At 40.1% G+C, this 14,806-nt stretch overlaps 2 protein-coding genes across 6 annotated transcripts in view; one reads left to right on the forward strand and one right to left on the reverse strand.

Annotated features, from left to right (window-relative positions):
• Positions 1 to 14,806, reverse strand: part of SATB1 (SATB homeobox 1) — a 91,943-nt gene that overhangs the window by 71,496 nt on the left and 5,641 nt on the right. For 2 of the 5 annotated variants that reach the window (XM_030967528.1, XM_030967561.1), the window contains exon 1: positions 1,375 to 3,265. The exons of 1 other annotated variant lie outside the window; for it this stretch is intronic. The gene's annotated coding sequence lies outside the window, so the exon portion shown is untranslated. Of the gene's footprint in view, positions 1 to 1,212; positions 1,283 to 1,374; positions 3,266 to 14,806 lie in introns of those variants that run through there. 2 more of the 5 variants (XM_030967553.1, XM_030967544.1) reach the window with 2 other exon arrangements.
• Positions 813 to 5,226, forward strand: LOC115912236. The gene is made up of 3 exons (XM_030963698.1): positions 813 to 1,044; positions 3,674 to 4,112; positions 5,217 to 5,226. The coding sequence occupies exons 1-3, from the start codon at positions 813 to 815 to the stop codon at positions 5,224 to 5,226; spliced, it is 681 nt and encodes a 226-aa protein (XP_030819558.1).

The following is a 14,806-nucleotide window of genomic DNA, read 5'->3' on the forward strand; positions in this document are numbered from 1 at the left end:
ACTTCTATGTCACTAGTATACATGCCAATGATAATTTTGTAGACTATTTTTTTCTTGTTTGAACATCACGCTGTTTTTCCCGATACGGTGAAGAAAAAAGCAATGTATTAATTCAAACCTTTACAAGCAACCTCAAGAATGCAACCAAATAGATGAAGTTCAGACAATCATTATTTTTCCTTATGCTGTTAGGTGACAAGCTAAGGTTCATCTTTATCCCATCTGTTTTAGGTCATGCGTCTCATTAACAGTAAATATGCCTATTTTAGCCACTTTTCAAAAAGAATTTTTTAAACTGTGCTAAGTGTAACCTAAGCAAAGAATTACAGACTCAAACTGTTAACATCTTCCGATGTTTCTAACAACGCTAACAGACCATAGGGCTGCTATTCTGAGACTGGTCTATCTCAAGAAAAAGAGGATTAACAAAAAAAAAAAAAAAAAAAAAAAAAGGGGTGTTGGGGGGGGGAAGAGTAAAAGAAAACACACACAAAAAAGCTTCGAACAAGAAATTCCTCATCACTTTTGGCAACTTCAGAAGTACTCTAAGGCAGGAAGGTTCTTTGCTACAAAAAGTATCTAGTCATCATGAGTCAGAATCGCACTACATCATGTACAGTGAATAAAAGTGATAGATCGCCACTTAGTTAATACACTGACTGCAACCAAAACACCAAATGGGTCATTTTTGCTTGGCCTGAGAATACCCACCCATCGGCATCCTTTCACCGCTTAGTCATCTTGTAAAAAGCTTTATGTTACAAAGCAAAATTACATGCACATAAAACACCTAATTTACTCATTTAAACTCCATGCCCAAGGCTAAAGTTCATGAAACCTCAGTTTGGAATAGTGATGAGCAACAACCAGCATGGCCTGCCCAGGGAGAGGGTGGCAGGAAAGACCTATCATCTCTGCCGGTTCCAGGCCAGGAGTTTCCCCGGGTTTCGCATTTAGGCATCTTTCACAACTACAAGTTTTCATCACAGATCAGTGAGAGAAGAGCACAATTTCAAGGCACAGTTTCCCGGAGCCAGCGTACACGTACGGGCACACCGCGCAATTTCTGAATGAGAGTCGGTGCCGTATCTCCTTTTGTCGCGATGTAACGCTGCCGGTATTATATTATTTCTTTCTCTCCTCCTGAATCAGCCCCCTCCCCATGCCTTTCCCCTCCTCTTCCCTCCCTCCCCCATAAAAACCCATAATCACATTTGAGAGAGGCTCCGCACTTATCCGTTCCATATGGCTCTCACAATCCAGGCCAAGCTTTCCCTGTGACCTTTTAAAGAGACAAAGAAGCAAAGTACTTATCTAGAAACAGAAACACTGCAGTTTTCTGAGTGAAATTAGCAAAACCGACCCGAAACTCACCACTTCAAAACTTGACAGCATATAAATAACAAAAACAAAGGAGGTTTCCTTTGCAGCCCGAGCTCTTGAAGAGGAAGAAGTTCAAGACTGATGTTTTTAGGTCCCCCCCCTTTCTGAAGGGGGGGGGGGGGGGGTGGGGGGCAGCAGACCTGAGGACTACTTCCTCTAATATTCTCTTATTTTTTTCTTTTTTTTTCTTGTTGCTATTTTCCTCTAGGCGGGGAGGGGCAAAAACAGATAGCGAGAAACAGAGTAGCCATGAGCAAAAATGGCAATGGACAAAAAAAAAAAATAGAGATTAAATATCTTTTGAGAGAGCCAGTTTTCGAGGTTTAGCAACGGAAGACAGAGCTGCAGATCAAATTGATCAGACAAGTGTAACGCTCAAAACGAGGAATTAATAATAATAATAATAATTTAAAAATAAGTAGCAGGTTTAAATTAAGGTGGAGGGTGATTTAAGTCTAGCTATCCTTTCAAAAATAAAACCAATGCATAAAGGATCAAGTGAGAAAGGGGATTATTAAAAAAAAAAAGCAAAGAAAAAAAAAGGCAGCTTTTCTATCCAGTGTGAAGAGCAGAAAGTCTACTTCTAGGTTGTCACTTACACTATTATTCTCCAATAGGCACCCAGAGGAGCAGCACACACAGAAGGAGCCCGCTCCCCTCCCCCTCCGCAAAATATACACCGTAACAGCCCCCAAACTTTCTGCGGAAACCTCAGCCCCAGAGATCGCTACTGGAGATAAAAAGAGAAAAAAAAAGTGGAGAGAAAATTGCAGGAAAAGGCACTAAAATGCCACTTTTAATCTCGCCTCTGCGGTCCGGGGAGGGAAAAAAAAAAAAAAAAAAAAAAAAAAAAGGCAGAGAGGACCTGTCTCCTCTCATTTACCGGGGGCTGTTGTGCGAGTGACGAGGGGGAGAGAGGGAGCGAGAGAGGAGGGGAGAGAGAAAAAGAACAGAGGGGAGGAAGGAAACACACAACAAGGCACACCACCACTACAAAAAAGTGACGAGGTTTCACTCCCTCCGAGTCCAACACCGGGAGAAATTATAATTTAAAAAAAACCCCGATCCTATTAGGAAAAAAAAAAAAAAGGAAAAAAAAGATAACCAACAACAAAAAACTGGTTCTGCTTCTGCAAAGAAAAAAAAAAAAAAAAAAAATCTGGGAACTCCGAGAAGAGTTACTCGCAAGAAGGGGTAAAAAATATAAAATAGAAAGGTTGCAAAAAGCCAACAACAACAAAAACCAAGCCAGCAAAAAAACCCCAGTAACAATTGAAAAAGAATAATAATGGTAGGCTTTGTATTTTGTCTTTTTTTTTTAATTCTCGTTTCCCCTGGCTGGCTGGGTATGGTTGTTATTTAGGCCGGTTTGGTGGTTGTTGCTGGATGTTACATGGATATGTGTGTGTGTATGTGTGTGTGTCCCCGGACGGAGCTGCCTCGCTCTGCTCTGCTCCCCCCCTCCTCTCTCTCTCTCCCTCTCTGTTTCTGTCCCCATTAAATTATTAGTTGACTCATCACTACTCCTCCTCCTCCTGCTGCTGCCGCCGCCGTCCCCTGCTCACAGCCTCCTCTCCTCCTCTCCGCTACCGCTCGCTGCCGCTGCTGCCGCTGCTTCTTCTTCCTCCTCCTCATTTTAATACAAAATAACACCGAGGCCACCGGCTTTTTTTTTTTTTTTCCCCACAGCCGGAGACGGGAGGAGGACGCAGCCTCCCTGCTGCTGCCCGGAGCCCTTCCCCAGCGGCCCCGGATCATCCGACGCGTCCTGGGAGAGAGAGAGAAAGTGGCAGAGGAGGAGGAGGAGGAGGATGAGGAGGAGGAGGTGGTGGTGGTGAAGGAGAGAGGCGTGGGGGAGGGGAGGCCGGGGAAGGGGGAGGGGGTCGGCAGAAGTGCGGCGGCAGAGGGGGACCGCAGCGAGGAGCGGGGAGGGGGCGCCAGGCCGGGCCGGGCCGGGCCAGGCCGGGGGGGCGGCCGCCGGCGGCGGTAGGTGAGCGGGGGGGCCGGGGGAAGAGGGCGTGCGGCTTCCGGGCGCGCACGAATTTGCAGCTCGCTGGGTGCGGGTGAGGCGGCCCTGCCTGCGCCGCGCACAATGCCCGCTCCGCGCCGCCCCGCGCCACAAGCGCGCCCCCCGGCAGATGGGGCCTGCGGCGGAGGGGGCGAGCCGGGGGTCGGGCATGGGGGCACAGCAGCAGCACCCGCAACAGCAGCAAGAAGAGGAGGAAGAGGGGCGGGGGTGAAGGCTGAACAATATCCTGCCGGCGCTGCCGGGTGCGCCGCGCTGGCGCAGCCCCCGCCCCTCCGCGCGGAGCCTGCGCGGGCCGCGCCTGGCAGGTGCACAGCGGCAGCGGCGGTGGCCCCGCAGGGCCCGCAGGTGGGGACGCGCCGCGGGGGCCGCCCCGGGGAGCCAGCGGCCCACGTGAGGGAAAGAAGTTTTTCCTTCCCTCCCCTCGCCTTCGATACCGACAGGGGTTAAAGAATAGCACCAGCCACGGTTCTGAAAGGCGGCCGAGGCTGAGTGAAACCGGCCTCGTTCCGCGGAGGTCATCATCCACCGCGGCTCTGGTGGCTCCGCTGGGCACCGCAGCCAGCCAGAGCGAGCTGCAACACACCGCGCGTGAGAGCGATACACCGCTCCGGGCTCGGGACGGCCAGATGCCACATCCCCACGCCACAAAACTGCCCCTGGGTCAAGTCCGGAGCGCGGGACCGAAAGCCACCCCTGGAAGGTGAAAGCTAAAAGGTGGTAAAGTATTGACAAAATAAGTAACTGCGAGACAGACATGGCTTGTTCCCATCATGCACTTGGAAGAAAGTAACCCAACTAGACAAACTTGAAAGCAACAAGTTTGTACAAGCTGCGAGATAAGGGAAAAATTAAACTTCTTTATTGATAAAATGCATAGTGTTTGAATAGACTATGTCTAAAGGGAAAGTTGCATCATCGACCAAAGAAAACATGAATTACTGCATAGACAGGTATATAACCAAAACGTTTAGGGCAGTAACTTTAAAACAACCAACAACAAAGCAACAACAAAATACAAACATGAGGCAGCAGCAAAAGTAGGTGAGTGAGAAGGCTAATACCAGTCCTGTAGTACACAAAATAGTATGGCCTCTGAACACAGAAAAGGAAAATCATTAATTCTATAAAGAGAAAATTTTGCACTACGCATATATTGCTTATTATTAAAGAAGAGGAATGCATGAAGACAAGGTAAAGAATCACATTGATGTTTACTAAAATAAGCACAAACAGCATATAGGACATGCAGGAAAAAGAAAATGATAATAGGGCAAAATGCATGAAATATTTATCATATTCTGCAGTGCATAAAATAGATTATAATCTCAGAAGCAAAGAAATGCAAGGCTGGAAAATGAATACACTGTTACATAATACTATTATTCAAAGCAGAATAAGTGGAGGTGGCATATGTATGAAACATGAAAAGTTGTACCTATGTTGTGTGTCTTGAAAAGGCTTACTAAGATCATTACCGAGACTGCTGAAAAGGAAAAATAAAAACCAAAACCCAAAACCAAAGAAACATGTTTCACAAAGAAAAACAAGGGAAAATGTAGATGACATCTTCCATAACATATGATCAAGGGGTAACTGTCTAGCAGGTTGCTTGTTTAGAAACCAATCTTTTTTTTCAACAAGATAGAGTATCAATCAGTCCCTCTTAAAAAAAATATATATATTATATATATATGTATTTCCCAATACATTTGAATATTTGAAGGAAAACTGTATTAACTAGTTTAATTCAAACTTTGTAGGCACAATGGAAAATATCAATGTACTGTTTTTTCAACCTTTTCAGAAAAGCCTGATAAGATAAACTTAAACTTCAGCAGTAAGCAAGACTGGCCACTAAAGAAAAAAATCATGAAGATTGTGAGAGTTTCAGCTGGCAGTATGCTGTCTGCAGCATGATGGAGGAAAAGGACACTGAAGATAATTTAAGAGATGCAGAGCTGATTAGAATAGAGCAAATATGATCTGGAACAAGATTTGGGACTAAAATACCACCTTATAAAAATGATTACCAGATATGATAATAACAAAATCAAATAACAACAACAAAAGATTAAAATCTTCTAAAATAACTTTTGCTTTGGTGTTCACAAATAATTCTGTTCCTGGTTAAAAAAAAAAAAAAAGACAAACCAAAACAACACAATGTTTGGATTAAAACAAAGTGATTAATCTAAAAAGCAGAGATGGTGAATTAAAGGAGCAGGGAGATAACAATCTGATAATACAGGAGCACAGAAGGCCTAATAATGATATTATTACGCACATAACCAAACACTGACAAACAAATATTCTGTTAATTATATAATTGTGCATATGCTTCCTATGCTTGAGATAAATGGTTATGGAAAAGAACTCTCTACTTGAAATTACATATATGCACTAAACCTTATAAACTCTCTACCACATGGATTAATCTAATTCCCATACACCACTTATGCCTGGTAAAGTATTTACTACAGACTTGGAAAGCTGAGTGTGAAACCCTTGCTTTGACTAGAAAGCACGAATTACTGAAGGCTGCTACTTCTTGACAGACAACAATCAGATATCTCTTATCAATACCGAACTACTTGGAAATAATTCAAGATACAGATATCTGATTTTCATTTGACCTATTCCAATTTGCACTTCACTGTGTCAACTTTGATATTAAAATGTTCAGCTAGAATAAAGATATTTATAATAAAAACATATATAAAATACAGAAGATGAATAGATATTGTCATGGATACATATGCAGGCAATCATTTAAACACGCGGCAATAGTAACATCACATTTTTCATAGCTTCTAGTCAACGTACAGCAGGCAAATATATGCTTAATAAAGGTTATTAATCCTTAATAAAGTTGTTGCACTGTTTTTATTATATATAAATGCATTTTGCCCTAGCATATTTTGAAATAAGACAAATATTTAAAAAGTTGGGCTGCATATTTCAACCCCATGGTGAATTAACTCTCGAGCAGCAGTCTCAGTAGCTGCAAAGCAAAACAAATTCTCCAGTGTGGCATGCTGCCTCAGTGCCTCCTAAGGTCTCTGTTCCAATATTTTCTTGTTCAAAATAAATTAGGAAATATGGGCCCAAATCTTGAGGCTTGGCTCTTGTGCAATGCAAACAGAAATGACCTGGCAGCAGAGCAAAACCAGCATGGCTGTGTATTCTCTTTTATCAGATTTCTTTGGGGAGATCAGGCTGATTGGCTTTTACACATACATACTTCTGACAATGCTGCAGCCCTTTGGGCAACCTGTAAGCACCATCCCATGCTGGAGGTGATGCAGAGCTGTGCAGCAGCAGCGGGACAGCAGGACAATTCTCTTCAGTGGGAATTTGAATGCATTTCCCCCACTGCAAGGTGTGACGGGCGCACGTCTATGGGTAATGGTACTGCTGGACAGCAAGGCAATGGCAGTACCTTTCCGTGGCTTTCTTAAGGTAAACATCTGTGGCCGGAAGGTGGGTGACGCCCCGGAGGGCTCGTGCCTACTTGCCACGTGGGTTAGACAGAGCTGTGGGTGAGGGGGAAGGATGCACCCCACAGTCCTTTCCTACGTCTACCTATGCAAACCTCAGCACATGACCGCTGCTGTGTCAGCGCAGTCCCATAGCCCTACAAGTTTTGCACCTCAGACTAAAGTTGTTTTTCAGTTTCCTCAGACTAACTTCCCCTTCACTTTGCCCTGAACAACAATAGTTGCTTGACACCGCTCAAATGCTTCAACCAACCTGACTGCAGCAATCTCAATTTACATATGACCCAAGAATCCAATGCACACCAATGTGAATCACAGCATTCTGCGACATCCCCCACGCTGAACTCAAAAGTTACATACCAACCTAGATTTTTTTGACTGCAACCTGCCCCAGCCTGGATAGGATGCCTGTCAAAAAGCAAAAGTGCTATGAAATGAAATTCATAGCACTGAAAGGCATCGCACACAAGCTGTCGTCCCCTCTCACATTTTGCATGAGCAATTTCTGCTCGTTTGTGTTCTCTCACACACCATGTCCTGAAACAGTTACGTAAAATGAATATTTAACTTACGATAGTCAGCTGTATTGAACTGCACTTAATTGGTTATTAAGTGAAGTAAATTATCCTTACCATATTTGTCAGAGGTGAAAAACCTACATATATGGATACATGTAGTGCATTCATTAGTTTACAGACCCCAAGGCTCCTGGGAAGTATCAGATATCTACACAGTGTCCCATGGTGCAGCATTTTTTAGCTGGATGTCTCAGCTAGCTTGCAGATATGTAAAATCATATACAAACAGACATCTCCCTATTGATTGCCTCTGTGACGAGGCTCGTTTACTCCTGCAAATATTATCAGCAATGTACTTCAATCATGGAATCTTTTTTTAAAATGGAGTTGAATAAGAATATGCAAAATGTGATTATGGATAAAACAAGTTACTTTTAGTCAAACTACTGCACCATTTTGTGCAAGTAATTTCGTAGCTGTATGTCTATTTTGACTAAGATGGTTGTGCAACTGAAGTAAATACATACTTCTGCAGATGTGGCCCCAACAGTTATTTCAGTTCACCCCTTGGTGAGTCACGGAGAGGCAAAATGCTGGAAGAAAATTATGGAGTAAAATCCAACAAATCTGTTTGGCATGATGTAGAGAAGGGTGAACAAGAGCGCTAATGAGAATAGTGAGTCTTTCACCCCTGGTTGCCACAAGAAATCTTAGGTGCTTAAAATTGTAATAGAGAGGTGCCCACTTTCCCATAAAAGATTAGAGCAATCAATATTAGTGGTTAATCACATAAATCTTACTCTGTAGTTGCACAGTCTCTTGCCTGCTATGTGGACAAACTGAGTTCACTTTTTGCTATCAATAGTAGGACATAAACTCCCACAAACACTACCTATATGTCATTTAATATAAGCCAGTATGTTTTATGACTGTGGACTTTAGAACCACTTCAGATAAAAAGCTTCAACTTTAAAAAAAGCATTTTGAAGACCATATTCTCTTCCATCCTTAACACTAGACTAGGACCTTGATGAGTCATGCTTGTAATTTCCATGTGGCAACTACAGCCAACTACTTCCACAAAAAAGAACAAATTAAAAAATGCAATAGAGCTTTATGTAATAACATTTTATGCAATTAGGCAGCTTGAAGAAAGGAGGAAAGTTGGCATCTTAGGATCAGTCAAGTTTCCCATGTCATAAATGTATCTTCAGCAGGTCACTAATTTCACAGCTTTCTACCCAGAGGTATAATTTTTAGGTCTTTCATGTGAAGATGCTTAATGTGGGACACTGAGAGATGAAAAAAGAGTGGTTCCTTCTCCGTCATCATCACAGCACTAGATAACTCCTAGGGCATGAGATGGGCATATAATTGTTACCTAAAAGAGTCAGTTGATAAGTGGTTATTTTAGGGATGTGTCTGAAGAGAAGCTCTATTAATTTAAGAGTATGTAAATCATGATCCCTGGACACAGAAAGCCACAGTTCCTGTTATTTTTTACTTCTTAAAAGGAAAGTTACAGCAAGTTATCTCCTAAGTGTTTTTCAATGTTGTTTGCAATTTTTTGACTGGTTCTGCATTTTTTTTCCATTTTGTGACTCATTTTCCCTCACTTCCAACCACTGTGCTTCTATCCCAGTTAGTATGCTTTTATGAATACAGAAATTTGATCCAACAATTCTGGGTAGGGATGAATTTCACACAGCCCAAGGAAAGCTGTGCATTATGGTAGAAAACATCTGAACTGTTGCACTTAGCCCTACAGAGGATGATTCAAATATTACTATGTAGACTTAGATGTTCGTGCTCTAGAGCTCAAACCATGGCGAGTTCTTACATAGGGATTCTTCACCAACAGGAGAATCATCTCTGTCACTGACCTGATGATACAACTAAAAATCTAGCGACACAAACTGAAAACATGGAAGAGTTTTAAGTCGAAGGAAATGGTTAGAACTGATTGATGAATTGAACTATGTCAAACTTTCATTATGAAACACAAAACCACATGAAATGTCCTGTTTCCAGTTTCATTAACTCAGAACTCTGCACATGTTCTGCTGCACTTTTTCTACAGTTCAAAACCTTGTAAGTAAAACTGTGCATCTAATTACGGCCAAAACTTGACAGAAGTCAATATTCACTGTACATGAAATACATGCAAAATGTGTGGTTTTGGTGTAAAACAAAATGAAAGTTGGTGGTTTTGGCCAAATTAGCATTTTCTTCTAGGGCTCCTTCCAATCTCAAACGCAGATGATTCCACAGTAACAAAGATGAAATGAATGAGTTTTTTAGTTCTTTTCAGGAGCAATTAGCTGTTAATATTCACAGCTCTTTTAAGGAACAAGATACCTGTTAATATTACCAGGTGCTAACTAAAAAAGGTTTAGCATATGTAGTGTCACTTACATAAAGGTAATTTATACATGTGTCAGAGTATGCTTAGTTTAATGCAAACAACATAAAGCAAAACCAAATCACTTCAAAATGTTAAACATACTTGTTCTGATTTAGAAAAAAAACAACAAAGACCCCCAAAAAACCCGAAACCAAACACATACACACACACACACACACAAAAAGAGAGAAATTAACAAACATGTATTTAAGTATTTGATGTATATATTTTCTTAAAGCAACTATGTTTCTAGATTTCCTGCAAAGTGGCTACAATGGAAACAAACTGAGATGGAGAGCAGCAGCTGGAAAGTCACTAGAATACAGTATTTTTAGGGCAAATTTTGGTTAATATTTATGATAGTAATTTATACTCATGAAAACACTTGAAGGAAATGCTGTAACAGGTGTGTAGAAAGTTAGTTCCTGTGTTAAATACAAAAATTTGTCGGGAAAGATGTCTTCTCTGTAATTTGCTTCTGGCAGGTTATACTACAAACTCCTTCCTGTATTAGATTTTTCCCTCACAAATCTTGATAAAATGAGAAGTTTTGGAATATTCTGCTCATGAAAGATGCAGTGCATTCTCTCAATTCATTTTTCCTTTATGGATATACAGATGGAAAACCTCTCTGCACCACATCTACAAATGTGCCACTTCTGAAGTGGATGGAGCCAGGTGAAGAAATGCTCCAAATTATTACAGCTGCAGAAAAATAACATCCAAATCAACTTACCCCCATATTTTTCAAACACCTTCAAATACAAGAATCGCTGAATATGCTGCCACGAATGAACTACACAGAAACACATCTCACATCTAAGTTCATGCTTAAAACTCTTTTAGATACTTTTGTATAAAAGGAGAAAGAAAATGTATTCAGATCTTCATTTACTTAATACCAAGTGGTCATTGCTGTGGGCATATCAAAAGAGTTACTGTCATTTTTGCTTGATTTTGTTCTGTAAAATTCTTTCCATGACCAAAAGAAGCATTGCACTCAGTCCATACTGAACTTTTTAATAAAAAGCAGTAAAGCAATCTACTTCATTGTCAAATGATTGAAAGAAATTTAATTAATGCCTTTGGAGGGAACGCCTATATAAGTATCACAATCACAAGAATGTGCATATATGCATATATGAATACATATGCTCAGCCACAGTCTACCCTGTTGCTTTAATGTCATAACACTATAGTCCATGAGCAGCTGAAGGCAAAAACGAACTCCTATAATTTAAAATATCGTGCTGACACAATTTTAAGGTCAAATTACATTGTGTAGTTTATTAGAAGATTAAATGCTTGCTTCATCACAGGACACTACAGCCCTAGAAAAGGCAGGCAGTATAGAAATGCTCACAGACAAACAAATTAAAAATAGTAAGTTATAAACAGGGGAAAATAAGTTTATGCCACACCAACAAAACCAAAAAGAAAAAAAAGAACCCAAACCCAAAAAGCAAAAAACACAAAGATGCATGAAAAGCAGTATGCTATGTTAGATGTTTATCTATACATAAGAGACAGGTGTCACAAAAACAAAACAAAAAAATCACGAAGCTAAAGAGAAACTTTAACTCACCAGTTTCCATCTGTTATATCTGAATTCATGCATAATTGATTATCCATGACTGGTAAGTTCTTTTTTTTCACTAGCCTAACACAGTTTTCTAAACATTATGTGTTAAATCACCACCAAAGTAAAGGGTGTTTGAGAAACCGTAAGGGCAGAATAAAAATTTTTAATGAAAAATAACATGTCAGTTAATAATAGAGCTGACCTATGTTTAAGAGAGAAATTTTAATCATGTGCATATTAAATATTAATAACCTATTCTGTTATTGTTATAATAAGGTTAAGTAAGCTTCTCCATGCTTAAGGAAAGAGAAAAAGTAGGAATATGTAACAGTGAAAAAAAAGTGCTGAGAAGCAGAGACATAAGGAAAATGTGTCAACAATAAACAAGAGGAAATGAGAAAGAAGGAAAAGATGAAGGTGGAAACTAATCTCTATGTGTCATTATGACTGCCAGAGTACTGGCAAAGCAGCAGCATCCTTTTATTTCAATTTTAATCATTTCTGAATTTTAATACCCTGCTCCTTTTGTAATTCTCCTGGCATTCCCTATATGCATCCATCCCAGCCAAAACACCAGTGTAAATTAAATGGCACACAACCACACCACTGATGTAGTTCTCCCCGTAGAACCAACTGAGTGACCAAAAAGCAGAGAAGGTATGACTGCTTTGTATCCCCACAGACTACTGGCCAATTAGGTGACTTAATGTTCTTCAATTCCTTTAATTTTGAAAAGAAGGGCAGTGGTTAGGTAACCCAGCAATATAGAGCCATTAAAAAAAAATAAAGCAAGCCAGTAGTAATACAATAATCAGTGACCATCAGGGCCTGGAAAAATGAGTTTGCTCTCACTGGCACTAAGGAGCATCACATGATTATTTAATTACAGCTCTAATTTTTGTCTCGTGGATGGCAACATATCAACAATTAATAGGGCAAATAGAGGAGACTGCATTTTTAAAGAGACAGAACCTATAAGAAATAGTGCTTGGTAATGCAATTTATCAGACAGTATAATGCTTCTTACGGCATATCTGTCATCCTGCCAAACATATAAAGAAATTCTACTGGTTCAATTCTCCTGCACAGTATCCATAAAATTCTTCTGGAATGCTTAGAAAACAATAACTACACCTATGAGTATCCTAATTGTCATTTTAAGCGGCAATGCAGAAGTCAGTTACTTGTAGGGCTCGCAGCCCAAATAAAGTAGTGGAATCACAAGTTTCAAATGCAAACATGCCATAAAATTGTCTTGAACAGATTATAATGAAAGTCATCAGGAATGGCAAAAATTATTATGGTATTCAGTGAGTCAAGTGAAGAAAAAAAGAAAAAGAAAGTCAATAAAATGCAGTCAATGGGACAGAGATTGATTTTGACCGATTGACTTTACTGTGAGATTTTCTTTCAAAGCATACCAAAACTAGGGGCTCAAAACCTATATCATACCGTTCCTGCACAGGACTGCTAGGTAAGAAATGAGAAACAAGACCTAAAAGAAGATCTATGATCGACATTATCAACTGAAAAGCTCTGCTTTAAAACAGCTGGATGCGGTTTCTTTTCCCTCGTGCCTCATTCTGCAATGACGGCAGTGCGGAACCTAGGAACTGTGGGAAGTTCACTATGTCGAGGAGCACTTTCCACAGGTAGGGGAATCTGGAAACTTATTGAGAGAAAAACTAATTTTATGCACCTTTTTGCAAATGTACTCACTTTTTCACAGCAATGGGTGGACCAAACTATGAACCCCATAAATTCACATTGTCCAGTGTATGTTTCAGACAATAGTCAATATCTGATGTAGCAAAAGCAAGCTTCAAATTTCCTCTCAGCAATAAACTGTACCTGTGAAAAACCTACCATACTATGCTTAGAAGTTTTTTTAATCCTACTTCTCAACACAAGAATTAGACATGCTTTTTCATTTGATATTCTAAAATCTACCCTTTGAACAAGCAAAGAACACTGAGTTTGGGCCCTTGCACAGAAGAAAACCCCACTGCTAAACAGCAGTTCAAGTATTATTGCAAAAGTGTGACTAGAGAAGCAGTACTATTACAATAAATGCTCCATTCCTCCCCAAAATTGTGTCAAATTAAGTTGTTTTCATTGAAGTCATGAACATTCTAGATTGGAGATCTTAATCTATAATCTTAAAAAGAAAGCTGGCAAGCAAGAGCTTGCATGTGAAAGTAAATATCATTCTTTTTATGCACTGGTTACTATACAGATAACATGTCTCACAAAGACTGTAATTAAATGTCTAGTACAGAAGTAACACTAAAAAGCATACAGTATTATTACATTACAATGAATTCTTAGAAGCTAAAATTGTCATTTTTAAGTTTTAAGATGCCTTTAATTATTCTTGAGACTTCTTACATTTATCAAGAAAGCCCACCTATGATGAAAAGCACTAATGATTTAAAATCTTTCTAATACTGCTCTCCACAAAAATATTAATTTAATCTTTGATTATAAACATTTTAAAACTCAGTCTGGAATTCCTCTCCACTTCATTTTTTGCCTTTGGTCCTTCTGAGACCCTGCACGCACGCACGCTCTCTCCCACTGTCTTTCCCCTCCTCTCTTTTCTGTCTTTTATTTAATGTAATAGAAGTAGGAATATAGGATGTGTATGATGTTTAGAACTTTCCTCCTTTTCATTGAAAATGTTTTTAATTACCAGACTATTATGACCAGACACATATTCTAAGTGCAGTTACTGAAAAGGAAATACCTTTCTCATACCTTTGCATGTGGGTTTGAGTTCAGGGCAGCAATTCTTGGCACTTCTGCTAAAAATATTTTCCACTCTAGGACTAATTTACAAATATAAAGAATTACTTAATCCTTCACTGTTCTGTGAAACACATATACTACTAATTTTATAGCTGGGTAAATAAACCAGGAGCATATTAAGGCAGCATTTATAAAAGGATAGTGTGCTGCAGCTTCCTTTTCCTTCATATGAAGTTATATGCTGAGCATTTTCAAAATCAGTGTTACAGCATCAAAGATGACAAGTATGGCATGACAGTTATTAACCCAAAATTACACTTTTTTTTTCAGGGCTGAAACCAGAGCCAGGAGTCAAGACATCAGAAAAGATGATGAGACAGTCCTCCAAGCACAGGTGGTCTGAGTGCATCACCACTTCGTCTAGTGAGCAGCAAGTGTAACGACCCACAAATGATTGCTGCTGGCCAAATAAATCCTGTCAGAGCAGGATCCCGGGAAGACGAGATGCACTTGAGGTTTAAAGCACCTCCCTCATCTCCTCAGGTCATATCATGTCATAATGCGCCACGGGAAAGAGATAGAGCAGATAGTCCCTGGAAGTTATGTAAGGCCAGCGCAGCTGACAGACGTGGCCCATCCTGATGT

This window comes from Camarhynchus parvulus, chromosome 2 (genome assembly GCF_901933205.1).
Source record: "Camarhynchus parvulus chromosome 2, STF_HiC, whole genome shotgun sequence".
Lineage (NCBI taxonomy): Eukaryota > Metazoa > Chordata > Aves > Passeriformes > Thraupidae > Camarhynchus > Camarhynchus parvulus.

What these genes read in the sequence shown, in the direction of transcription:
- LOC115912236 (XM_030963698.1), top strand. Translation starts at nt 813, where the DNA reads ATGCCCAAGGCTAAAGTTCATGAAACCTCAGTTTGGAATAGTGATGAG. An exon ending in TTCCCGGAGCCAGCGTACAC is followed by an intron (nt 1,045 to 3,673) that starts GTACGGGCACAC and finishes GCGCTGGCGCAG; the next exon opens with CCCCCGCCCCTCCGCGCGGA.